This window comes from Balaenoptera ricei, chromosome 1, assembly GCF_028023285.1.
Source record: "Balaenoptera ricei isolate mBalRic1 chromosome 1, mBalRic1.hap2, whole genome shotgun sequence".
Classification (NCBI taxonomy): Eukaryota; Metazoa; Chordata; class Mammalia; order Artiodactyla; family Balaenopteridae; genus Balaenoptera; species Balaenoptera ricei.
The window spans coordinates 138419142-138446576 of record NC_082639.1 but is presented as its reverse complement, the minus strand read 5'-3'; the positions used below and the strand labels follow the sequence as shown (position 1 = coordinate 138446576).

Genomic DNA, 27435 nt, shown 5'->3' with positions numbered 1-27435 from the left:
CGACACGCCTCCCAACTAGAATGGTGTTCTACTGCCTCTGCCCTTGAATCTGGGCAGGTTGATGACTGTTTTGACCAATAGATGAGAATGGTAGTGAAAATCTCTGACTTCCAAGTCTGAGTCATAAAAGGCCTTGGGGCTTCTGCCTTTTTCTCTGGAACTCTTACTCTTGGAGAAGAAATCTGAGGCCACCGTGCTGGGGCCACCATGCTGGAGACGTCACATGTAAGCACTCTGGGCCACTGTCCCAGCTGAGCCCAGCCTTCCAGACATTCCAGCTAAGGCACCAGACACATGAATGAAGCTGTCTTGGCCCCTCGAGACCCGTCCCTCTGCCAGCTGCACACCACCCAGCGACCTCTATCAATGTCACATGGAAGAGAAGAATCACCTGCCAAGCCCCGCCTGAATTCCTGGCCCTGAAAATTATGCAACACAATAAAATGGTTATTGCTTTAAGCCACTATGGGGATTGGTCTGCTAAATAAAGGGGATCGGATGAGAGCTCAACGGTGTCTATTCCACCCAGCCAGTGACGGAGCATCTAAGTTTCTGTCCCGGGTGTGAATTCACCATGAAAAGAAGAGGTGATTTTACCCAGGCTGGGCTACGTAAACATAACGTCCCTCTCACCACCTTGTAGCAGTGGATCTCTGCTGCAACAGAGAAGAGCAAAAAAGAAGGCTGGATGCTTCACCCCAATACCTCTCAGAGGGCGAACCTCAGGAACTTATTGGAAGCCCTGGGAAGGGGGACAGTTGTTCCAGGGCCAGCAAAAGAAAAAAAGGAGAAAGGAGAAGACAACTGGGGACAAAATAGGAATATTAGAAGGGAAGGGTTCTTCTAATTATTTTGCTTTTCTGCCCCTTTGCATTTGGAACTTCCTGGGTGTGAATGTGTACATCCCACACCTAAAGCATGCCAGGCACCGTGCTAAACACTTTAACTGCAGGCTCGTCCTCAATCTTCATGCAATTCTGTGAACTGGATACTCTCAGGAAAGAGGAAGCAGAATCTCAGAGATTTTATATAACTTGCCCCAGTTCACAGTGAAGTAGAAGTAAGGCCTCTCAACCAAGGGCTGTCTGACTCTAACCATTACACCATCCTGCCTCCGCCATTCATGAGTTGGCTTCTTATTGAGTTTCCTAGAAAGGGAAAAACTCCCACTGAGATTTTTACAAATCACTGGCTGGTTACCCTATGTCAGACCATAAAAGAGAATGTGGCTGGATCAATACAAAACTACCACGATCAGGAAAACAACTCAGGATGCATAGCTTGTTTCCAAGCTTGTTTGCTTGTTTGTCTGTTTGGCTTGGTTTGGGATTTGTTTGGCTTGTTTTTTGTCTGTCTCATGAGGATAATGCAGAGTCAAGAAAAACCGTGACTCAAGCTCTATCTGTTGAACGTAGCCTTGTGTTGGCTTTTAATGGTTCTTTTGCCCTGTTCTCTGTGCTCTGCATGCATCCTTGGTAACACCCGATACTTGAGTGAGATCTTGGGAAACAAAAGCCTCCTGCCCTTCAGGACAGCATAGCTTGACATGTTGATCCAGGACCCAGCCTGATTTTGATAACCTACTGGCTCCCAGCCCTGTTTCCATCACCACCTCCTTTTTCATTGTCATTTCAAGTGAACCAATGAATGAGCAGCTTAGTGTCAAATGAAACCTCAGCGTTATATAGAACAGCTGACAATTTCTCTTGATACGTGTGGGACTCCAGGCTTTGGCTCATGTCTGCAGTATTCCAAAGTGAGGGGAAAAAAAACCCCCTCTTTGTGCCAGGGCTTTGCAGTGTGTGCTGTAATCGAATTGATTCCTGTAGGGATGCACAGGTTTTGATATCTTGTTTCTTCACCAAAACTGCCTTTTCTTAGAGTTTATGAATATGTCTGTTCACACAGCGCTACACATTAGTGTAATTGATTTCTTACTACCTCCCCCAGGAAGAAAACCTCAGCCATATTCTGTGCTTAATAATTAGGAGCAACTTCCTTCGTTCAGAAAAATTCAAATGTCAGGTGACCCTGAGGCCTTTGCTGTCCAATGAGTCAGACGGTGTTCTGTGACCTACTGGCTTAAAGATGCAACCGTCTCCTGCCATGTCCTTGTGATGTCCCGGGACCTAAGAGCCTGTCGATAAGACGAGGTTGGACATACTTTCACTGCCATTTTGCCCCAGTGACTGTTGAGTATAACTTGGTAATGCCCATACTTACTACTCAAAAGCCAACTGCCTCTTTGTCCTCAGATCCATTCCCCAGCCTTCTGCTGCTCTGCTCTGTGTCCCAGAGAGCTGGCTCTTGCAAGCTACATTTTCCACACAGCCTTGCCAACAGGCTTCCAGCCCGTGGGACCATGGCAGGCACTTGTGGGAGACTGGCGGACAGGGAGAGGGAGGAAACCAGTGTATTTCTTCCTCTCTCCGACTGGATGGTGTCCTTGCGTCTTCTTTGTGATTCCAGCTGCCTCTCTGGCCTCAGAACTCCTCCAGCAAAGTCCTGCCACGCTGTCAGCTCCCTTTAGGTGGCTCCAAGTCCTGAGTTTTAGTAACAGGGTCTTATCGCCTCAAAGCAGGAGCTTCCCGCTGTTGCCAGTCTTTGGGTTGGCCCACGATTTTTCACATGCCCTTTCTGTTATTCCAAAGCCTTTCCAATTAGTTTTCCATTTTGAGTTTTCTCTATTGAATGATCGAAAATGTGTTCTGCTTTCCTAACTGGGTCTTAACTAATACGTACTTCGAACTGAAAATTATTGCATATCATATGGCATAAAAATTTTATAACTCTTTAGGGTCTGAATGACAATCTGGAAGATAAATTCTGATGACAAAAGTAAAGAAATTTCCATAAACTTGAAGATAGATCACAAGGATGGCGAATGGGTTTTCACTTGAGTGCTAAATTTGATCAAGTGTAGTGGCTGCCTGTGATTTTTTTTTTTCTTTTTTTTTTTTTGGCTGCGTTGGGTCTTTGTTGCTACACACAGGCTTTCTCTAGTTGCAGCGAGTGGGGGCTACTCTTCGTTGAGGTGTGGTGGCTTCTCTTGTTGTGGAACACAGGCTCTAGGCTTACGGGCTTCAGTAGTTGCAGCACACAGCCTCAGTAGTTGCAGCACACAGGCCCTAGAGCACGTGGGCTTCAGTAGTTGCGGCACATGGGCTCAGTAGTTGTGGTGCGTGGGCTCTAGGGCATGCAAGCTCAGTAGTTGTGGCTCGTGGGCTCTAGAGCACAGGCTCAGTAGTCGTGGCACACGGGCTTAGTTGCTCTGCGGCATGTGGGATCCTCCCAGACCAGGGATCAAACCCATATCCCCTGCATTGGCAGGCAGATTCCCAACTACTACACCACAACGGAAGTCCCACTGCCTGTAATTTAAAAAGGATTCTGAGACTGGATCTGTATCTGTCCAGAAAGAGTGGTGAGATGAGTGATGAATGCCTAACATGGATATGGAAATGCTGAATGGCAAGATATGTGCCAGGCATTTATTTGTCTTCCCTAACTTATAGAAAAAGAATAGACACAGAATACCTAAAATCAGGACTATCCAGGAAAATCATTTATGTATGCACCATAATATAATATAATAATGTCATATAACTTATGACATATACAAAAGTGAGTATAGGTTCATTGTGCATTGACAATGGAAATAGAGTGAGAACAAAAAACACATTTCTGAAACCTCTGGCCCCATTACTACGTGATCACTTTCACAGCATTTTATTTATGTTTTCTGAACTGTCTTTTTTCATTTCTAAATCTGTATTTTAAGATAGTCTTAATGGTGTTAATTCGGTATCTTAGGTGGCAGGAAACAAAGGATTTCACAGTCTCCATCTGTTTCTGTCTCTTGAACAGTGTCAGTTAAGATCCAGTCAAGATTTCCACAGAGAGAATTTAATGTAGGGAATTGGTTAAAAGACACTGGAGGAGCAAAAGAGCAAAACCGTTTGAAATACTGAGATAACACAGAGGTATGAATAACTGCAGGAAGCAGCCACCCCTCTTGGACTCAGAGAACAAAGGGAGGAAACAGAAAGTAGGTTTCCTCCAGGAGAGGCCATTTGCTTGGTGATGGAGTTTCTTTGTGAGAACATAATAGAGCTGGTCCTTCAAGGGCACAAAGATGACAGAGACTAGAACCAACTGCTGCTGCCATGGTAAAGAGCCATTGGCAGGATGCTGCTGCTTGAACCGCAAGTAAACCCAGAGGAACCAACCAGTCCTTTCTCCTTCTTTCTTCCAATCTCCCCCTAGTGGCCCCTACTGATGAAACCTAACATGAAACTGACACAAAAGAACCGAAGCTTGCAGTGTTTCAACAGTAGCCTCACAAAGCAGAGGACAAGAGGGTGGGTTTGAGCTGAGAGACAGTAGCTTAGTAACTGGCACAAGTGGCCTGAAGATTAAATGAGATAATGCTTTGGAGGCGCTTAGCACAATGCCTGGAACACACCTAGTAAATGCTCCACAGTATTGGTGCCCCCTGGCTGTCTTTACTGTTCTTAGACACTGAAATGGAGCCACAAGTGCCACAGCTATTATCCTTTCCCGGTAGCTTTTTCTTGACAACATTATAGGGTAGCAAGAAAACATGTTTCAAGTCTATACTATGCATTCTTTTTTCCCTATGTTTTTTTTTAGGTAACACTGGTTTATAACATTACGCGTTTCATGTGTACAACATTATATTTCAACTTCTGTATATACTACAACGTGCTATCTTTGAAACTGAACTTTCTCTAAGAGGTTTTACCATTTTATGTGAGATTTGTCACTGAAGACGTTGTTTTTTTTTTTTTTTTTTTTTTAATTTAATTTATTTATTTATTTACTGTTGGCTGTGTTGGGTCTTCGTTTCTGTGCGAGGGCTTTCTCCAGTTGCGGCAGGTGGGGGCCACTCCTCATCGCGGCGCGCGGGCCCCTCACCATCGCGGCCTCCCCCGCTGCGGAGCACAGGCTCCAGACGCGCAGGCTCAGCAGTTGTGGCTCACGGGCCCAGTCGCTCCGCGGCATGTGGGATCCTCCCAGACCAGGGCTCGAACCCGTGCCCCCTGAATTAGCAGGCAGATTCCCAACCACTGCGCCACCAGGGAAGCCCGACGTTGTTGTTTTTAATAGCGAGTGAAGTTGATTGATTGCTTATTATGTGCCAGGCACCATCTAATCACTTTGACATGGCTTCTCTTGTCTGATTCTCCCAACAAGCCTGTGGACAGATACTGTTAATATCTACATTCTACAGATGAGGAAAGTTGGAAATCTTAAGTAACTTTCCCAAGGCCATAAGGCAGGTAAGTATGGGAGCCAGAGTGTACCCTTTTTACTGCTCTCCAATGCTGCGATGTGCCCCACCTAAATCACCCTGGGATTTGGAACCTATGTGAGGTCAACAGGGTGATTCAACTAAATCAACAGCAGAACTTGACTGAACATGCTTTTTTTGTCTGTTGTTTCTCTTTTTTTTGTTTTGCTGTTGGGGGGTCGGGGTTTCCTTGTATGCAGCAGAACCGACAAACGAGACTCGGTGATATTTACATGTCCACGTCTTGCTGCTTCTTCCTGGTCATCAGCACAGCGTCAGTCCCTGCCATGGAGAAGGCATGGCTAGGGAGCTGGGCCTATGCACTTTCACGGATTCTTGTGATGTGAGTTTACTGGCATGCATGGAAATGGAATTCCTCCCATGTCTGATCTCACTGACTTTTGTATCTCTACTGGCGTAAAAGTCATTCCCACCCTCCAGCCTGGTCGTATTCTCAGGCAGACCATTCCAGCTACTCAGATGTCTCTACAGTTCTAGAACGGAAGCGTTCAGCCACACCCATGGATCTACTGTGTCTACACCACGGTAACACCTGACCAAGAAGGTCAGTCTAATGCACTTCAGATCTCTGGAACTTCCTCACTCTCGGGTATCAGACAGGGGAAGATGCTTTGATCCTCACCCTGTAGCTTCCATGTCCCTTGGCGACTAGGAAGGAATCTGAAGAGACCCACAGTAGAGGTGTTGGTGATGGAGCTGACTGGTGGGGGGCAAGGAGAGGGGAACATAAAGAAAGGGCATTTGTCTGCCACAGCAATACCAGCAAACAAACACTCAAAGGAGAGGGTGTGGCCAGAACTTAACAAAGTGCCGCTGGGTTCGAGCAGCCACTGGAATGTCTGAGTGGAGCTTCATTCCTCCCCACAGAGCCTGGGCTGAGGCCACGTGCAAGGACTGCCCTACCTCTCAGGACTCCTCAGGATGAAGACAGGCACGGAAAGGACAAGCTGACCTCCCAGGTGTGGGTTTTCTTCTCCCCCGGGCACAGAATGGGGACCTCCCAGAAGAAATTTGGAAAACTCCACAAAGAGCCAAAAGAGACTTGATCTACAAATTATTTTTTTTCCCCAAAAAACTCTGAGCTGGACATTCTTCAGGGTATGAGCAGGCACTTTGAAAGTTCTTCCCTGCAAAAGTTCACTTCTGTCTTTTCCTTTGCCGCCTGCCCTTCTCCAATGTGGTATTCTCACTGTGGGCATGGACCTAGGATCTCAAAACCCTCACAGTTGGATCAAACAGAAGACAGATCCGTGGTGTGTGTTAGCAACAGGAATGGGCAGCAGTGGGTTGAAGAGGCAAGTCTGGAAAGATGCTGGTGCCAGGAGAGATAAGACCACAAGGACAGTGAAGGGGTGGGACTGGCGTGACTTGAAGAGTTGGAGTTGGGGAGCACACAAGAGCCTGAGGTCAAGGCAGGGTCTGTGTCAGAAGCCCACTGCTTAGATGCGGCTTCACTAGCCAGGAGAGTCATAGAAATCCTGATAATAATGAGGTAGCGTGGACAACTGCTGGCCAAGTTGTCTAACGAGGAAGGAGGCCTGGAACTCCCTTCTAGAGCCTGGAAAAGATATTGCCAGAATCTGATCTTGCCTTCACCTCCAGGTCTTGCCAGACTCAACCCTTCTCCAGATTCAACTCTTTCCTGTCTGATTTCCTCTTCCCCGAAGACTTAACTAGCTTAGAGGAAACTCTTGTCTGAGCTATAGCATGAATGGAAACTGGAAACAAGTGGTGAGATTTTAAGTACACCTGAAATGGTAATAGGAAGGTACTGGGCACTTCAATGGAAAAGAAGGAAGGAAATTCTTTCACTAATAACTATTTATTATTAATAAGTATTTATTGAACTCCAGCCGTGCTATGGGAAAGAAACTCACATGGAACACTTTGTATACCAAATGCTTTCAAGGGTTACTAAGGTCACCCTATCGAGTGCTCATAATAGCCCTGCAAATATAAACTCATCCCCACTTTATAAATGGGCCCTAAAAGACTCATCTGCCCAACATCTCCTTGAACTGGGAGTCCACACTAGGTCTTCAGTCTGAGGTCTGTACTCTCCAAATGAGCAAGATGAATACATAAATACCTACAATTTCTACCAAAGTTTACTTTGAGACAGTCAAGTCTTGATGCCTTGGTACCTCTAGGAATGGCATTTACATCTAGAGGAAAACTTGTTACTCTCCCCAAGCCAGGATCCTTGCCTGGGGCCCTCTTTACTACGTGAAGGTAAATTGTCTAAAACTACAATTAGTATGGGTGGATCCGGTTTGCTTATTCGTGAGTATGTTGCCCAGGCAGAGCCCCAGGACATGCTCTGGCATCAACATGACCCTCTAAAATCATGAATAAATTACATTTCTTGATGACATAGTTTAAACAATTTTTTCCTCCCCTTAATACTTGGAATCAGGGGCACATTCTAACTATTTAATCTGGGGCCTCAAACTGGCACATAGCATGGCTTTCAATGAAATTATATTTAAAACATAGCCAAAGGTTCATAGAACACTTAATTGCATGTGAGCATGTGAGTGTGTGTATATGGGTGTGTGTGTATGTGTGTGTGTGTGTGTGAGAGAGAGAGAGAGAGAGAGGAATACCCATTAGAATAATTCACATCCTAGGCCAGAAAGTATGTGGAAACTCAAAAGCCAGCCAATCACCATCCCCAATACTCTGTTCCTTCTGTACCAGGGATACTCCTATTGATCTCGGGTAATAATACTTATAATCACCATTTTAAAAGTGCCTCCATGGGAACTTCCCTGGTGGCACAGTGGTTAAGAACCCGCCTGCCAATGCAGGGGACACAGGTTCGAGCCCTGGTCCAGGAAGATCCCATATGCCACGGAGCAGGTAAGCCCGTGTGCCACAACTACTGAGCCTGTGCTCTAGAGCCCGTGTGCCACAACTACTGAAGCCCACGTGCCTAGAGCCCATGCTCCGCAACGAGAAGCCACCGCAACAAGAAGCCCGCATACTGCAACAAAGAGTAGCCCCCACTTGCCGCAACTAGAGAAAGCCCGTGTGCAGCAACGAAGACCCAACACAGCCAAAAATAAATAAATAAATTTATAAAAAAGAGAAAGAAAAAAGTGCCTCCATGGAAAGCACTTCATGATTATCATAGTAAATCTGCATCAAAATTCTCTTAGTTAGGAATTATCATTCCATTTTACAGATGGGAAAGTTGAGTCTTAAGCCATTAAATAACTTGCTCAAGGTCACTTCACTTCGTCTCAGGTCAGGTTGTCTCTTAGATTCTCAATCTTGCCTAATCAACAGTACTTCTTCCTAATCCATGTGGACTACACATCTAAAACCAAAATGTGCACATCTTAGCTGAGCTAAAGCACACCTCAACATAAAACTGACCGACAAACCCTGAATTCAATGGTCAACTTCAAAATGAGTTATTTTGAAACTATGCACTCACAACCCACAGTCTTCTGTGTTGGCCCTGTGTTATCATCATTGCTCAGACTATTGTGAAAGAACCAGTCAAAGCATAAAACTCGAGTGTCCACAGACCCACCCACCCATCTCCAACCCCAAACACAACATCTTCTTTTCTTTTGATTCTCACATTCCCAAAATCAGGATTGGGATTCAATTCAGCAAATTTTAAGGTTTTATTCAGGCAAGGCACTGTGCAAGGCAGTGTCAGAGATCCAAAATCAAGTAAGATAGTGTTTCTAGGGCCACCATGTAGAGATGTGAAGTTGTGTCTTGCCCGAGGCTGCCTGGTCCAGGGGGTGAATATGGCCAGAAATCCAGCCCGTGCTATCCTTTTCAAGTCATGCTCTCTGACATTGGTTTGCTTTCACTCAGATGAAGGGGTGTTTTTTTATTTCTCAGAAAAGGTATCGAATGGTCTAGTGGAGCCCTGAGTTCATCTGGCTTCGAAGAGTTTATGATTGAATAGGAGGGAAAGATAAGAACACAGCTAACAAAACATCAGTCAACCAGATTGATTCTCCTGGGAGAGGACAATATGGAGCCATGGGCACAGTAAATCTCATCAGATGGGGGAGGAAGCACAGCTTCAGGGAACTGGAGAACACGAGAGGGGACTGGGAAATAAGCAGCTTTGGGGCATGTGGAGATGGAGGGAGGGCGCCCAGGCTAGGGATTAGCACAAGCAGAAGCAAGAGCTTCAGGGGCTGTGGACGCATCCTCTCTGACTGGAAGGGGGGTGGGGCAGGGGGTGGTGTGGGGCTGGGGAGGACCACTAGTTCGAAAGCAGCGGGAAGCCAGTGTAACAGGTTGGCTGTGCTGAGAATGGTTTGATCCTTCAGGACAGGCAGACACTGTGAGCTCCTTTCCCTGAGTCCCGGGTGACCGGAAGAGTGGTGTGCTAAAGGAGGAATGATGTGGAAGCCTCGTGCCAACGGACTGCGGACTGCGGGGGAAGAGACAGGAGAAGGGACCTGGCTTGGTGACGTTACCATGGCAGCTGAGGAGGTGATGGCAGCCCAAGCCGGGGTGAGAGGAAGGCAAACCGAAAGGAGGAGGATGGATGTGAGAGTTAGGAAGCAGATGCGATGGATTATGTGCAGATACAGAGAAACTGGTGTGGGAAACGATTTCCCTCCGAGTAAAAGCCAGAGTCCTTACCGCGGCTAAGGAGACCCTCTGTGACCCCTCCCCATCCCCCATCCCTCTCTGCCCTCACCTGCTTCCCTTGTTCTGCTCTTCTGCAGACACACTAAGCTCTCTCCCACCTCACTCCTGCTGCTCCCTGTTCTGGCTCACTCTCCCCCCAGGTATTCACGGGGCAGCTCACTTCCTGCCGTTGAGAAGCATTCACAGACCTTCCCTATAGAAACTAGCACCTCCCCACCCCGGCCCCTCCTTACCCCACGTACTGCACGTTAGCTTTCTTTGTAGCACTCTTCACTATATAGTCTGTCTCCACCAACGTCTTTCCAAATAAGGAGCTTTGTTTTGTTCACTGCCGTATCCCTAGCACCTGGCAGAGAATAGGTGCTCAATAAATATTTATTGATATCACCAGCTATTTGGGTATTTCTTTGCTTCACTAAAGTCAGAACAGTCCAGATATAAAATGTGTAGCCCTCGGAGACAGTGATTTCCTTAATACTAGACTGATTCACAATAAAGCAGGACAACCCATGGTAGGAAACGTTATGTGAATAATTCAGTCTTTTGGAGACCCTTTCAAGCCCGAGAACCTATAAATCTAAGTACTGTGCTTTATGTGTGTGGTTTCCCCAGAGAGGGAGTGTTCTGTTCGAGCATAGAGGGTTAATGCATAGACCCTAGAACCAGACTCCGAGGGTCTAAATCAGGGCTCTGCCACTTACTAGCTGTGCCACCTTGGGCATTTCTGTACCTCTCTGAATACTCCTCATGTCTCATCTTTAAGTGTTTTACTGCTCCTCAGTCATGGTCTGACTTCTCAAAGTTAAGGTCCCTTCAGCAGGTTACCTGGCAAAGTAGAGAAGTCAAGAGCAGTGTTGAGTTCATGAGCAATATTTCCTAGGACATTTGAAGAAACTGTAGGAACTCTCTTACAGATCATTCTAAAGGTTATAGATTCACTACCAACAAAATCATTCCTTGGAAATTATTTGTGTCCTAACACAACTTGGCTTTACTGTTCAGAAAGCACTCCGAACTGCACATGTCGAGTTGTGATATGGGAACTTTCTTGACCTTTGATAGCCTTTTGTGAGATTTAAATATGTGACTTCTCAGAGTACAAATATTTTTTTACAAAGCAGCTGCCTTCAGATAGCAGTTATCTCATGGAGAGGAAAGGCAAATTGATACAACATGATTGGCAGTCATTAAAAAGTCAATACTCTCCTTTTATTTATTTATTTTCTGCATTTGAATAAGTGACTTCTGTGTGGATAAAGACAAGGCAAAGGAAGCTTGTCTATATTAAATTATCCTGAGAAGAAAATTTGATTTGAAGAACACTAGCAAATTGTAGTTTGTCTGTACTATCTTTCAGGGCTTGGGAATGTTTTTATTATACTGATTTGGAATGTTAACCAGATTTGACTTGTAGATCCTTTTAAGAATGGACTCTGCCATTGTCACACCAGTTCTTACTAACACTTGGCAATGTAACCCGAGGACCTAGTGGCAGGATCAAGAGGAGAAGAAACAAAAAAAGGGATCATCAGCAAATCACGCACACTTGAAAACAATCATTATTTTCTAATGAGTCTTACTTTGTTCCAAATACCCAGGGCATGTGTAGGTTTTATGGGTGTGGACGTATATTACAAGATACAAGATTCTCATCACCATCCCTTTTTCTGAGCCAACCATTGGGCAAACGGAAATGTTATCGGTCCAGAACCAGTGGTCTTCTTGGGGTGACATAAAAAGAGATGACCCAAAGCCAGCTCCACAGATGCCCTGGAGTTATTTATAAGTGAAAAGCCATATTACCCTCCTGCCATCCTGAGCCCCTCAACATCTGATTGGCCGGAATCTTGAGTAGTGAGTCTCTCAGCTGACGGGTGACTCATCATGTCATTTAAGTTTGTCAGTCAATGGAAACCAGAGGCCCAAAGTCGCTCTCCAGGACTCTCCCTGGGGAAACTATTAGGGAGAAGGCAGCCTTGCCAGACGTCTCAGTCCAGCTGGCCTAACGGGCATGTGCAGGGCATCTGCTTATACTCAGGGCCTGGCATGAACAGAGGGCCCTGGCACGATTCTCTAGGTTTGCTGTCAGTTTTCCTACCATCAACTACTAAGAAAGCCACCGGTAAACCAAAGAGCACCTTGAAATATAAACAAGTAAAAAGACATTTAACTTTCCCATTTCAACTGGGAAAATCTGAGTTCATTCTGGGTCTAGGGGGCTGGACTTCATGTAGTGGAAAGCACATCACATTTAGAGACAGAAAAGTTGGATTCCCATCCCAACCTGCACTTAGTAATATGAACTTAAATTTTTCAGTGGCCTCTCTAATAGAACACAGTTTCCTTATCTGTAAAATGGAGAAAAACAAAAAACAAAAAACAAAAACTTCTTCTGCTTAACCCATGGGTAGCAATAAAGCATATGAAGGTACTTCGCAAGCCATAAAGAAAATGTCAGGTAACATTATTTTTACTCTCAAAAGTTTATTTCTAGTCACACACCCCTCTCTCAAGTTCCAGGCTCACATTTCTAACTATCATCTATTCCTCAGGCCTTCCCAAACGGCTCATACACGTACTGAGATAACCACCCGGCCCTTCTGGCAGCCAGGTGGTGCTCAGCAGGGCCAGAGACATCGGCAAACTGCCCCCAGCTGCAGAAGCCTCCTCCAGCTTGCTAAATACCGCTTTATATGAAACTTCCAACGAATTACCTATCTGGCTTTTAAACTGATTTTATCAAAAAGCAAAGACACGCTCTTTCTTCAGAAGCTTACTCCTCCTGGCTTCCCTTTTCTGTCAGTGATGATACCCTTTACGGGTATAAAGATAACACAGAGTCATTGTCTTTGACATCTCTCTCCACTTCTCCTTTGCCTTTTCCCATCCTATGAACCATCATTTTTCTTTTCCTTCTTATATCTATCTTGGTGTCTCACAGAACCAGGCTTGACTCTAGTGCCAGGCATATGACCTTAAAGAGCTTTCTTTACACACTGACACTTGGTGTCCGCATCTGTGAAATGAAATAGTGGAAGCTGCAGATCTGTTTGTGAGGATTAAATCAGATTGCGTTTGCCAAATGCAGGGCACATGTGAGCTGAGTTCTACCTTCTAGCTAAGTTGGATGCCCCAGGGACGTCTGCTATCACCCAGCCTTTTCCCCTTCCTGCTTCCATAGGGTCAACCCTGTTCTTCACTTTGCCTGGACTCTTCTCTCCCCCTTTCCCATTTCTGCCTATCAAGCTCGTATGCATCCTTCATGGACAATCTTTCAAATACTCCCTGCCTGTGGCATCCAGAGGTGACGCTACTGCCTCTGGACTGTAAATGATTCTTGCATTTTATTCCTACAACTCATGAGGCACTTGACATGACTACTGTGTACTCTGCGTTTGTATATGTCATCTCTTCTTGTGAACTTTCATGTTTATCTTCCTTATGCATACCATTTACTTAATAAATAGTTTTTAAGTGACTGAAAAGAATCATCAGTCAATCAACGATGGAGGTCCAGACCTGAAACGAGCAAATGAAAAGCAATTTGGAAGTGATGCAATGATTTAAACGAAGAATAAGACACCGAAGACACTTCCCATTTTGTGTGCTGATTTTTTAATGAACATTTTATAACCTTACAAAATAACCGGCTGTAGCTGTTTTACGTTACAATACAGTAGATAGCTCCTTTCACTGTGTTCCCAATCAAGCCAGCCCCTTGGGGTGCTAACTGACACACTCAATAGTGATCTCACAGAGGAGAGGACATGCCAAATCCAATGCCTTGTGATGGGGGGAAGGAAAAGAGAGAATCAAGAAGAGCTCTTTCCTTTCATGTACAAGTTTGCCAGCTGACCATTCTCCTCACTCTGCCCTCTTATCTCTCTGGTTGGAAACTGTCACACAAATCATCAGAGTCATCCAGCCCTAGGCAACCTGGACCCCAGAGCTCCTAGTTACTGGGAAAAAGAAGAAGCAGAGAAGTGATTTTGGAACAAGGAAACAAATGGAAGAGCCTCTGGGAGAGGCCCTCTGTGGCCCCATGTACGGGGAAGAGCAGCAGAATGCAGACCACCACATGGAGTGAGTGTGAGTTGAGATCCACTGGGGATTTGTGACCGTGGTGTCTTAGAGCTTCAACTTTATTAGTGACCTGAGGAGCTCGAAGCGCTAGGATCCAGGGACAAAGGCTGGAAGAACCTGCCATCTGTGAATGGCCAGGGCTGACTTGGGCTGGGCAGCCTGTAGCCTGAAAGGCTTTCCACACGCCCCCAGCACCCTCCTCTCACCTTCCCAGGGTAGTGATGGAGTGCAGATGTTGCCAACAGAGAATGAAATATTTTAAAATGAAGTACGAAAGAGAAATGTTCTCACTGTAACTCCTGAGGGAAGACTGAGCCCAGATCCACGCTGGCATGAACCACAGGCTCCGTATTCCTGGGGCTTGGGGTGGGAGGGGGTGGGGGGGTGGATGTAGCCTTCCTGAGCTGGGCGATGCCCAGGATAACTCTCAAGCTCAGACATGGCAGGATTCCCCTGCAGGGAGTCTGACACGCTTCAAGAAATTTGGATAACAATCTTACAACTGTTTTAGAATGAAGAATCTAAACTTTTCTACTGTCCTTTCCATATTGAAGCCTATCAGAATCCCAGAAATAAATATTCTCTTCTTGGGGGCACTAAATGTGAACCCAGATAAGGAACAGTAGGTATCTAGGCTATTGTTTCCATTACGGCTGGAAATACAGAGAACAAGAGTATTTTGGATGGGCAGACGCTGGTCTTTCCCTTCCCCAGTGACCTTGCCACCCTCATTTCAGATCCCCACAGATAAATATGTGTAATCCCCTTTCCTTTTTATTCCATTCCAGAATGTTGTTCTTCCCTACGTGAAGTCTGGCTCAAGATAGTGGGGGAAGTATTTCTTCTTTCTATTGACATGTGCACAGCCATTGCTTTCAGGGTTGATGGGAAGAATAGAAAACTGTGGTCAGAGCCAAAGAGCAGGTGATCCAGGGAGACCAAGGCTACCCTTGAACTTTTGCCTGTTCTTCCCTTCCTGAGATGATAAACTGGGGTGTTGAACGAGAAACTAGCTCCTTACTTTCTTTCTCCAAGGCCTAATCCATAAATCATCACTAAAACACAACTGCAACAGACCACATGCAAAATGAGTCAGGCCAGGACGTAAATAGAGGCAGGTTAACGTGGTCATTTCACGTACAGTCCATCTATTGAGCAAGAAAGGGTGACAACGACAAAATGGACCCTAAATAGTTGAAATTCTTCTCTCTCCCCACAGAGTGTCACCCTTGCTCCATGTTATTTTCATAGCTTGCTCAAAGTGCTCTCTCTGGGACACAGATTTGACGCATCACACTTGAAGAGAATTTACCTCCGAGTCTGCATTGTTCTAAAAGATCCCCTTTGGTCTGCTGTGGAGACTCGGAACAAGGCTGAGTCTCCTTGACTCAATTCATCCTCCAGCCCTGGGCTCTGATTTACCCTGACTTCTCCCCTGTCTATGGCCTCCTTCGGCTCCTCCAAACCTGCCTGTTCTTCAGTTTCCTCCACCTTTCTCCAATGTCATTTCCATGACATTTTCCCCCCAGAAAGTCAACAATAGGTCATGTGGCTGTGAATTGTGGCCAGGCTTGGAGACTTAGAAAAAGGGAGACCACAGGCCAAGTATGAGGAATGCGTGAGTTCCTGTAATCCTGGTGATGGGAGAGTGAGCCTACGTACAGACTTGTTGACTGAGTGACTGGCTGAGAGCCACGCTTGGAACAGGCACCTGTGGAAGTGCAGAAAATCCTGGGCCTCACCAACTGCAACGAAGAGTTCCAAGAACTGAAGAGAATGTATTCTTTTTGGATGGATACTCAAGAACCATAGTCTAGTTTTCCTGGACCCATCACCAATGGATAACCCCACCCACCTTTCCATACCTTTTAGTATTATCATTCCAAGCCCCCATCTCCTCAAACTGGGCTCAGCTCCCAGTTCATAAAAAGATGATTAGCTGACATGTGATAATCAGAAACTCCATCTAATTTCTCTCTTTTCTTCCCCAGTTCCCTCTCAACCTGCCAATCCCTAGGAATAGAAAGATGGCAGAAGAACTTGTCTTTCGGTCCTCAAACCCTCAGCATTCATTTTGGACGTGAACTTCACAGCAGCATGTGTGGAACAATGGATAATTTTTAGCTTAGTAGACAGCAAAAAATATAATATATATAATATATTTATATCATTATGTTTAAATACTTATAAAGAATTAATAACTAACCTCATTATTACTAAGGGAGACTACACAAAGAAAGGGAGAGAGCCAGTTTAGATTAGACGAGCCCTGAAAGATGGCCATCCATTCAAAATGGGTATTAGCAGAGTGTCCCTGGCAACTTCTCTTCTAGTATTTTGGTATTGGTTTACAAGTTGGGTGGGGCTGAATAGTTGGCAGGGTGCAGAGTGGGGGGCAGGGCAAGAGTTGAGGATGGGATCTGATAGAATATAAATGGGGAAGGAGGGTCCTTGTATATATATCATATTTCTCTTTCCACTTTAAATCAACTGCCTCTTTGAAGAAATGTTTGCCTATGATTCTTCCTTACTTGGGCTACTTGATGCAATAATTGGCACCTATAAACGTCCTCTTGCATTTCTTATAGGATCCTTCTTGTTCTTCTTCCTTCCTTCATTTCATGACCTTTCTTCTTCATTCATCCTTTGTTTCCTTTTGTGGAGGCCTCTGATTCTTACTGCCTCCAGGGCAGTGGAAGGAGGGGCTTGATCCCACAGTTACAGATTTTCTTCCGCCTTGGGGTCTCGGCAGGTGCATTCATCCAGATCACAGTCAGCAGCAAATGGAATGACCTTGAGAAATCAAAGAGAAGTTGAAATCACTCATTTTTGCACCAAGCATCACACTTTCAACCAGCTTTTGCTTTTTTTCTCACTTGGTCCCAGAGGAAGTGTGGGATTGCGTGTTAGTATCACAGAATTGAAATTAACACTCAGTTCTTTCACTTACACACCATGTCTCCTTAGGCAAGGTAACCTTCCTTGCTTCACTTTTTATATATAAAGTGGGAGGACAACAGCAACTACTCAAGAGGGTGTTAGTGTAGTTTAAATAAGATGATGGATATGAAACACACATTTCCAGGCATCTCTAATATCTGTTACTACTACTTCTAATATTACCACTAATGTTCAAAACTACTGCTGTTAATGTTTTTGCTGTTATTATCAATCTTCACAAAATCTTTGTAAAGTAGGTAAGATGAATGTTAGTATTTTCTTCTTACAGGGAAGGTCAAGAGAGGTAGGGTGACTTAACTCAAGGTCATGACACTACTATCTGGAAAACCAAGGCTCTATTACCTAGCTCTATGTCTTCTACTTTTTTGATGTTCTTGGGGCCATAGAATCATCTCTTCTATCTTCATAAGCTTGAGGTTTTGCCCTTCTTGAACCCAGGATATACTTTGGCTTGGTGAAATGATGCATCTCTCTACCGATTGTTTGTGGCTGGATTGCCTTCCTGCTATGTAATTATCCCTCCTCCAGGTCAGAGATGGTCCAGCAAAAGTTGCTCTCTTCCTGCTTGCACTGCTACCAACAGATAATCATACTTTTTGAGTGTCCATAATTAGCTTCAGAGAGAACTGGGCATTCAGGAGACATGATGTAAAAGTGGCAAAGATTCTGCTCTTTGGGCATGGATAGTCAAATGAAACAACAATAGATCAGCATATTATTTAATAGCCCAAGTACACTGAAGAGATAGGCTGGGTGACTGGGCAAGTGGGCTGGAGAACGGGTGGTGGGGTTTGAGGAAATTTCCCAGCATGTTTTCACATATGAATTAAATGTAATTTAGGAGTCGACAGGAGTGAAAGGCTTTTTCAATCCTGATTCATGTGTATACTGGCCACAGGCACCAAAATCCATTAAAGAAAAACCCTAGATCTGCTGAGTGTGAGATGGAGATGGGGAGAGAATTGATTGCTTTCTTCCAAAGTGGTTATGCCTTCCTGAGTAGAAATGGGATCCTTGACCAGTTACTTTCTTCAAGTGAGACCAGGAACTAGTTGGCATGATGTCTGACCTGCAATCCAAGCTCTTGATCTGTTTCTCATGGTTTGGGATTTGCTGGATTTTAGAGCAAAAGAGGGCCAAATTGAACAGTGATACAATAAGTCCCTGAGCTCTCTGCACTAAATAAGTTAATTCATGTCAGTGGTGAGAACAATGCCTGGCACAGAGTGAGCCATCAGTAAATATTAGCTATTAGGAGGAGTATTCAGGTCTGTGTAGAGGTGATCACGCAGACGTGACTTTATTGTGGAGACACATACAAGGAAGGAAACGTTCTTGTGTATTTCTGATTCATCAAATCGGCCAACTAGCGTCAGATATCTTTGGAGCTCTTGGGTTTTCAACCATATTATTCCGAATTTTCAGCCTATTCAATTTTATAGGCTTAGCTTAAGCGTATCTTCTATTTTAATAGAGTCCAGAGCAACAGGATAAAAGGCATCAAGAAAAGGACCACTGCTCAGGATACAGCAGGGGGCGGGGGTGGGGGTGGGGGTGCTCCAGGTAGCTGCTCAACATACACCTGCAATATGCTTGTAATACACTTTACAGGATTATTCATTTAGCTGTGAAGTTTAATAATAAGTGGATACCACTTCATGGATAATCCTGCCTCTCCAAGGAGTGGAAGCCATTACTCCCTACCTACAGAAACTTTTCCTGGACAATGATAAGCAGGTGGGAGTCTGAGTAGCAGAAGCATGGCTTTTCTCTAGCAGTTACAGGACTGACAATGAGAGACTAGTGTTTTCTAACAACCTATCCTAAAATTACTATCCTTAATCCTGTCACTGTAGAAGCTCCAATGTTTGTTCATTACCATTCCCTCTTCTTGACTGTTGAAGAAAAACAAATTATGACGCACCACGAAGGAGAGCTAGCCAAAGCTCCTGCCTCTATTCCTGGAGCTGCTACCCTCTCCTCCCACTCCCAGGTGCCCTCACTTACCTTCTTGGAGGAGAGAGTGGAAGAGCAGCAGTCTCCCCCATCATAGTGGCAGTAGGCCCGGTTGTTGATGGTATCACACCAACCATCTGCTTGGAAAGGCTGGTAAGGAGGTAGCAAGTCAGGGTCTAAGTACAACTTCACTCTGCTTCACCCTATTCTCCCACTCATCCCACCCCCAACATAATCCATGGAACTCGAGACATTATTTATTTATTCATTTTATTTATGGCTGTGTTGAGTCTTCGTTTCTGTGCGAGGGCTTTCTCTAGTTGTGGCAAGCGGGGGCCACTCTTCATCACGGTGCACGGGCCTCTCACTATTGCGGCCTCTCTTGTTGCGGAGCACAGGCTCCAGACGCGCAGGCTCAGTAGTTGTGGCTCACGGGCCCAGTTGCTCCGCGGCACGTGGGATCTTCCCAGACCAGGGCTCGAACCCGTGTCCCCTGCATTGGCAGGCAGATTCTCAACCACTGCACCACCAGGGAAGCCCTCGAGACATTATTATGCGAGAGCTCCAAAGGGGCAGGGTAAAAATTGACCTAACATTCTCAAGAAGTTGAAAAGTCTCAAGATAAGACCATTGGATCTAAGGAATTGTCAAATTTCACAACCAGTGTCTGCTCCTGGCCTACTCTAGGGACCAGGCTGGTTCATTTAATTCCTTGATCAACTTTTTCACCTTCTCGTAATAGTAGGTCTTCATATCATTAGGTAGGTTACAAAATATTTTCACACATGTTAACTCTGTTGATCATCAGGAAAACCTGTGCATCAGGCAGGTTTGGCTTTAAAAGTCCCATTTTATCAGTGAGGAAATGGGGATAAATAGAGATGACAAAAATTACTCCAGGTCACACAGCTAGGTCAAGCAGAGTTTAGGATTAGAAGTCATGTATCTTGATTTTTTGCTGCTTCTCACAGATTAAGGACCATAACCTCCATCTCTTCTGGTACTTGTACTTAGAGACCCCAATAGTCCTGGGTTGCTATAGACTCAAATGATGTTTGTCCAGAATGCAGTGGTCCTAGGGTTTGGGACACCAGTGCTGGAACACAAATCATCCCACATGTACAGCTACTTCATGCACAGCAGCTAGACACAGGGTTAGAGCAGAGGAAGCCAAACGGTTTCCATCTACTCCTGTTACTGCTGCAAGTTAACAGGAACCAAAATGGGAAAGGGGCCCAGGCCAAACCAGAGTTAGTTGAGTGTTTCACCCCAAAAGGGAATGTATGATAACAACAGCAACAAGCGGTTAAAAAAATAGCTCAGCAGCCCAACGCATTGTTTCTCTAGAACCACTCTCAGAGGGAAACAGTGTCCCACGGCATCCTGGAGGGTGCACCAGCCCAGCCAGCCCACCTACTCAATCACACTAGCTGCTCCCCATCCTGAGTGGATACCCAATTGCGAAGCCTCAGGAAGCATCTCGTAGTCAAGCTCTTTGGGCCACAGGACAGTCAGTAGACTCTTGAGTCCTGAGGCCACCTTCCAGTTCACATATTCAAATCACTTTCTCTTCCCCCACCCTCCTTAAATGTCAAATAGAAGGACTGTTCCCTATTTCACTCTGCTTTGATGAGATAGATCACTAAAGTAAAAAATGGCCATTAAGGGACTTCCCTGGTGGCGCAGTGGTTAAGGATCCGCTTGCCAATGCAGGGGACACGGGTTTGAGCCCTGGTCTGGGAAGATCCCACATGCCACGGAGCAACTAAGCCCGTGAGCCACAACTACTGAGCCTGTGCTCTAGAGCCCACAAGCCACAACTACCGAGCCCATGTGCCACAACTACTGAAGCCCACGCGCCTAGAGCCCGTGCTCCGCAACAAAAGAAACCACCGCAATGAGAAGCCCGTGCACCACAATGAAGAGTAGCCCCCACTCACCGCAACTAGAGAAAACCCGCGCACAGCAACGAAGACCCGACGCAGCCAAAAATAAATAAATAAATACAAATTTTTTTTTAATGGCCATTAAATAATTTTCAGCAATTGAGTTACATCAGAATGAGCTCATCCAAGTTATTTCTTCAATGTTTTGATTTATTCTATGGGGTCCTGAGGTCACTTGAACATCATTCCAGATGTATACCAGTTTGTGAACCTCTGAGAAGCTGCTACTTGTGGGGTGGAACTCAACAGCTGTCACACAGCTGCACGGCAATGTCAGTTGAGAGCAGGAAGTGAAAATGAATTCTGTTCTCAACACACGCCTCACTGGGATAAAAGACAAAGATTTCGAGATGAGCATTTGTCTTTAACACTGGAGCCAGTTACTCTAGCTCTGGAGAACTTGGAATAACTATATAATCATAACTTGAATCTACAATTGCAGCCAAATAGGAGTCAAAATACAACTAGCTGCATCCTTAACACCTATAGATGCCCTTGGGTTCTCCTGGGAGGACCAGATACATCCACTGAAATTCCCCCAGAATTTTCTTTTTCCAGTGTTTGGAGTATATTTTCCTCATTTAACACTGCATCTGTTACTTTTCCTCCAACCCTGACTGACTCATTGGCAAAACTTAATCTGTTTCTTCTTTCTTTTTCATGTAATCGTCTATAAAAATCCAAAGAGCACCCAAAATACTTCTCCTACATATAAAAGTATGGTCTTCAATATGGAGGATTAAAGGGAGATCTAAAGAAGATCTTCCTTTTCATAAGAACAACTTAGACATTTGAATGGATTAATAAAAGATCCTGGGAATCTTTCTTTCCAACCTCTTCCCCAAGGATGGCTTCTCATCTCAAGAGTATTAGGGAAGGTATGTTGAAAAGATCAGAAATTGTCTAGGTGACCTTCTCTAGAGCTCACTAGACTTCAATGGCTATATCCTGGACATGATTTCTAGAATGTTCTTAAAGGGTCATCTGGGAAGAGAAGGGAATTTATAAAAAGGAGCATAAAATACAGAGAAAAGGTTGGAAAGACACAAGTATTTAATTTACTATATACCTATTAGAATTAATTGCTCCTCCCCTAACCTGCCAAAAATAACTACTCCACCCTAAACAAACAGAGTCTCCTATGGCAACATGTGCCTGGAAGCTTGACAGCTTGAGTCCAAAGTTACAATGGAAAAAATAGGAAGGGAAAAATGACTAATCGATCCAAAGTTTTTAAAGTATCTGAAGACTGGACTAGATTGGGGGACGCAAATCTCAATAATTGAAAGGTGTCTGACTTGGGACATAACTCCTCCCCACAGGAAACTTCCCCAAGGAATGGTACAAGACTTGGCTTCTCTGCACAATGTGTCCATAGGTGAATTTTTCACTACCCATACATGCACCTCATTTTCCTGTAACATCAGAAAATGAAGTGTTCCAACTAAGTGAATTTTTCAAGTACCTAAAGCTTATTTCTTTAAGAGCCACTTTTTAATTTTCATTTTAACTGTTTTCACAAAAGAAAAAAACCTGTATAAAATTCCTGTTTCCCTGCCTTTTAATAACTTATAGAATACAAAGTCATTAACATGAATATTTTTCCTTTTTACTTATAAGGAGGCTCTTTGCATTGGGCTATTTATCCCTTTACTAAATGAGCCTCCTTACACACACACACACACACACACACACACACACACACACACACACACACCCTCATGGGTCAAGCTTTGTAGAATTATACCTAAAGTGAATACTTAAATCTGAGAGAGAGGCTAGGTTGCTCTTCTTATGATGTATGAGCTTGATGATACCTATTTTAGTTGTTATAGGAAGGCTTTTCTTGCCAACTGGCTATGTTCCAGGCAGCTGAGGTGGCCATATGAATGGAAGTACGTAAGTGATGAAATACAAAGAGGAAAGGCTGTCAGTCTATCCTATCCATATGACTTTACTTCTCAGAAGTAAGATAATTTCTCCTTTATGTTATATTATCTGGTGATATTTTCTGTTTAAATTGTTCTGGGGAGTTGGGTATAGGAATGGTAGCTCTGTCTGTTGCCTATGGATGTAGTCATTTATTCAATCACTCAACATTTATTCCTCACCTATTTGTACCAGGCATTGTTATGAGGGTACAGAGAGAAGTAAAACATGGCTCCAGTCCTCAAGAGAACCCCCCACTTGCAATTATAGCTTATGATGACGAGTGCTAGCATAGCAATGCAGATAGAAGTACCTAGTCCAGATTTGGGGTGGGTGGGGACGCGGAAAGGATGACATGAGCTTTCAGGGGCTGGCTTTGCTACATCTAGCCCACATGAAAAAGAGTTTAGCACTGGATGATTCAGAGGGGTAGAGGGGCCTGAGAAAACTGTGCAAGTGAAAGAAGAGGGTAAAAATAGAGAGGTAGGTTGTCCCAGACTGCTCATCACAGAGCCCACTGTCAGGAAGAGTTCCATAAACTTTGACTGATTGGCTGATAGTACCCCTATTATGTGAATTAGATTAAGAACATTTTTCTTCTACAGCTTGCAACAGAACCCATGAGCACACTGATGTTCTAGAAAGGTTAGTTTTGGGCTGCAGACCTTCTGCTCTACTAACATCAAGATTGAGATATCAGCCCAAAGTGATTATATCCCTATAGGTAAAGCATGGGACAGAAGCCCGATAAGTAATCTTCAGGAGTGTGTTAAGTAAGACAGAAGACGCTAATCACATTTTTGTATAATGCCTAACACTATTTTCTTTCTCCTACATCATCTCCCATCTAAACCTTCTCATTATGTGAATGACAAATCAGACCCACACCCATTTCTTCCTATTGATTAGGCTACATCAGGCCAAAAGAAGCCATCTTCCAAGGCAGCTGTGGTGCCACACCCAGTGAAGTCCATGCAGCAGATGGAAGTTCTCTGGCTCTCCAGTGAATGGTGACCTCCAGTCTCGTTCTTTCAGCCCTTGGATCTGCCCATGTGTCCATTGCTTCACCTGCGAATCTCAGGGGCAAAATTCAGAGGTCTTTGAGGCCCTTCAGGGACTCTTGATGACCAGAACATTAGTTGCTTTCTTTTTTTTTTAAGGACCATAGATGCATAAAATTCAAAGGCCAGATGGATTCTTGAATACTATTTAGTACAAAACTCTCATTTTACAAATGATGAAATGGCCCCTTAAAACAGTGAAATGTCTTGTTTGCAAGGCTAGTTGTAACAATCCTGGGAACATAGCCCAAATTTCTTGATTCTCGATGTTCTTTCTGCTAAACCATGCTACCACTATCTGATTATTTCATTAACCTTTTAATTTATGGGGAATGCAGAGTAACAAATTCCTTTGGCACCTCTATAAAAAGGGCTTAGGTGCAGAAACATTAATAATGAAGTGAACCCAGCGATCCAATATAGAAACAGAGAAAGGGTCATATATATAATCTCAATTCCCCTAGACACCCCACGACTTCACTTCTGTTTTTCTCAGTTGCAGGTTAAACGTTTACCCAAATAGGCTACCTGGTACTATAGTTCCTTCTGATCTTGGGGCTCGGTTGGCCCATATCTTCCTAGAGGCTGATTTTGCCAGGAGGAAGCAGCACTGTGCTCCATTCCCATCAGCAGATGCCTGCAACCCAGAAGCATTTATTTCTGGGCCCTAGAATGCTAAAGCCAGGCATTTTCTGCTCACTGCAGTCATCTGAGGAAAAGAGGAAATGGAGTTGTTCCACTCCTCCCGTGTTCATCCCTTGGGGTGGGAGGGTGCCAGTGATCTCACATTTGTGGGTTTGCAACAATCTTCTTGGAAAATGTAAAATTAAAAGCGACAGATACCCTGAGATGGGTTGTGCAGGAAGAATTTCTTAGATTCAAGGTCCTCTGGAAAATCTCATCTGGCTTCCTAGACCCAGAGAGTTCTCCTTGCCTGTGTACTATGGTATGTTTTATCCATATGTGCATTATAGGACTTAACATTCAGAATGTATTATCAAGGGCTCAGAGTCTAATCCCCTTCAGTCCCAGCTACTAGTTCAGTGCCTGATGCACAGTAGGTTCTCAAGAAATAAATAACTATGATGGTGGCTAAATACATTTTTTTTTTTAGCATACTTTATAACCAGATCCCTCCTTTTCATTAGTCCTCTCCTACTTGGTGCAGAGTATTGGTATACATTTATTTCTGAGTGGGAAGAAATAGTAGAATACACCATCTAAAGTTCTCCTATTAACAAGCTAAAAATGTTGAATAAATTTATCAATATCATCTCAGTTCTACAGGTGGTATAATAAGAAAAGAATGGAAATTGCCAGGGGCTAACAGCAAAAAGAAGCTGAAAACCAGAGCAGAAAGAAGACAGTGAAACTGTGGCTGTCCTAGGAATGTTTGCAAACACTATCTGTAATCAAGTTGTTGGGTTTTAACAGCTGATCGGGAATCGGGGCCCAGGTCTTGGGGCTTTGCAAGGTGGAGATCTTTTAAGTGACTCTGTTAGAATTTTAATAAGATAAAATGTGAGGACTGATATGGAATGACATATGGAATGGTGATGTTGCACAGGTAGCTTGGCTCACTTGGAAACTAGGAGATTTTCTCCTGCCTACCAGCCCTGAGGTCTCCATGGCTCAATCCAGGCCTTGGCAAAGTCACTAGTCACTAACATATTAAAGACATGCTGGGTTACCAGTTAACAGCTGAAACTGCAAAGAGTACCTCCTTGAAGGCCAAGAGTCTACTCTTCAAACAATAGATAAGCAAGACATAATTGAAAGGAAAGCAATGAAGATACACATTCTGTTGGATGGGCAGAGGGAAACAGCCCCATGTGGTGGCCCCTAGAGAGGGGTCAGTACTCAGGGCTACTCTTGTGGTCTATTGTGCTTTACTGGTCCATGTGAGATCATGTAGCTTCTGAACGATTTTCACAGAAGAAAGAACCTTTATAAAATTCCTGTTTCCCTGCCTTTTAATAACTTATAGAATACAAAGTCATTAACATGAATATTTTTCCTTTTTACTTATAAGGAGGCTCTTTGCATTGGGCTATCTACCCCTTTACTAAATGAGCCTCCTTCAACACACACACACACACACACACACACACACACACACACACACACACACACCCTCGTGGGTCAAGCTTTGTAGAATTATACCTAAAGTGAATATCTAACTCTGAGAGAGAGGATGGGCTGCTCTTATGATGGGTTCTCTTCTTACCCTCAAAAAAGGAAGAGCAAATGGGGACCTTTACAGGGTTGGAAAGAGAAGCCTGATTATAATCACCAGCTTATCTCTATCTGACACCAAAACCAAAGCATAGTCTTAGAATAGTAATAGCCAAGTAGTGCAAAAACGAATCTCTTCTGAGAGAAACAGAATGCACTGAGAACGGAAAAAGAAAAGCAAACAAAATAAGGTCAAATGACTTCTTTCACCTGTAATAATTTTATCTGCAGCAAGGTACCCAAAGCTTAGCAGCTCCTGCCCAGGAAGATGCTCAAGGCTGTACAGTATGGTGATTCAGAGTGTGAGGTATGGTGTGAGATAAACCTACGCCCAGGTCCCAGCTTTGCTCCTTACCAACTATTAGAGCCTGAGTGAGTTACTGTGCTTTAAGCTGCAGTATCCTCATTCGTAAAATAGGAATAACACCTATTCAGAGGGTTGCTATCAAGAAAAAAATGAGTGAATGGAGGTGAAATACTTAGCCCCGTACCTGGCCCACAGTAAGTACTCAATGAATCCTAGTTTTATGAAGGCGGCAGGAATGAACCATTGCTTTGTGCCAGTGTGGGTTGGTGTCTGAATTCCCTCCAGAGAGACTCTGGTCAGAAAGATGTCAAGATTCTGCCACCCGTACTTTAGAGTCAAAGCGTGGATGCTCTCATCCCTGACAGCCTCCTGTTCCCTTCACTCTCACCATAAATGCACCCATCTGAGTCATGGAGGAGAGTCGGGTGACAAGGGGAAATGGGTCTGGGACTTATAAAAATAGAGTGGGAAAGGCCTGACTGGCTTCTGGAAACCAGGGCTCTCCTCCAAACCATAGTGGTGACTCAGGTGTCTCAGCCTCTGAAAAACCCCAAACCGTCACAGACACCTCTTCCCTGATGGGCACCACAGGAAAACAGGAAGGTGAGACGACTCTCTGCGACTTACTTTTCAGCCAAAAATTACCTCCTAGCAGCTCCTTCCACTTAGCTGCAAAAAAAGACCCGGCGCCGCAGACTCCCCACCTCACTTACAAACACACACGACCAGCTTCCCCACGCGGCCCCTCCTCTTGGCCCCAAACGGCTCTGGCGCTTCTTCTCATCCACGCCCGGGGGGGATGTCAGGGCCCCGATGGTGAATTTGGGGCAGCAGGGTATTCAGGTAGAGTCTGCACTTATCTGTGCCAGAAAGACACGGGCTCCAAGTCAGAGCTCTGTTTCTCACGAGAGACACGAGGAGAGAACATCTCCCCAGGGTTCTTGTCACACTCTCTCAGGGGGCTTAACAAAATGACAAAGCCCTCCTGCA

The 27435-nt window shown here is 44.6% G+C and overlaps 1 protein-coding gene across 4 annotated transcripts in view; it reads right to left on the bottom strand.

Annotated features, from left to right (window-relative positions):
* Positions 1-13565: 13565 nt before the first annotated feature.
* PAPPA2 (pappalysin 2) overlaps positions 13566-27435 on the bottom strand; it is a 309250-nt gene continuing 295380 nt past the window's right edge. For 3 of the 4 annotated variants that reach the window (XM_059937054.1, XM_059937076.1, XM_059937084.1), the window contains 2 exons: positions 19019-19117; positions 13566-16843 (listed from right to left, as the gene is read on the bottom strand). In XM_059937054.1, coding sequence (XP_059793037.1) covers positions 16769-16843; positions 19019-19117 — 174 coding nt within the window. In that variant the 3' untranslated portion in view covers positions 13566-16768. The remainder of the gene's footprint in view (positions 16844-19018; positions 19118-27435) is intronic. The other variant, XM_059937065.1, reaches the window with a different exon arrangement.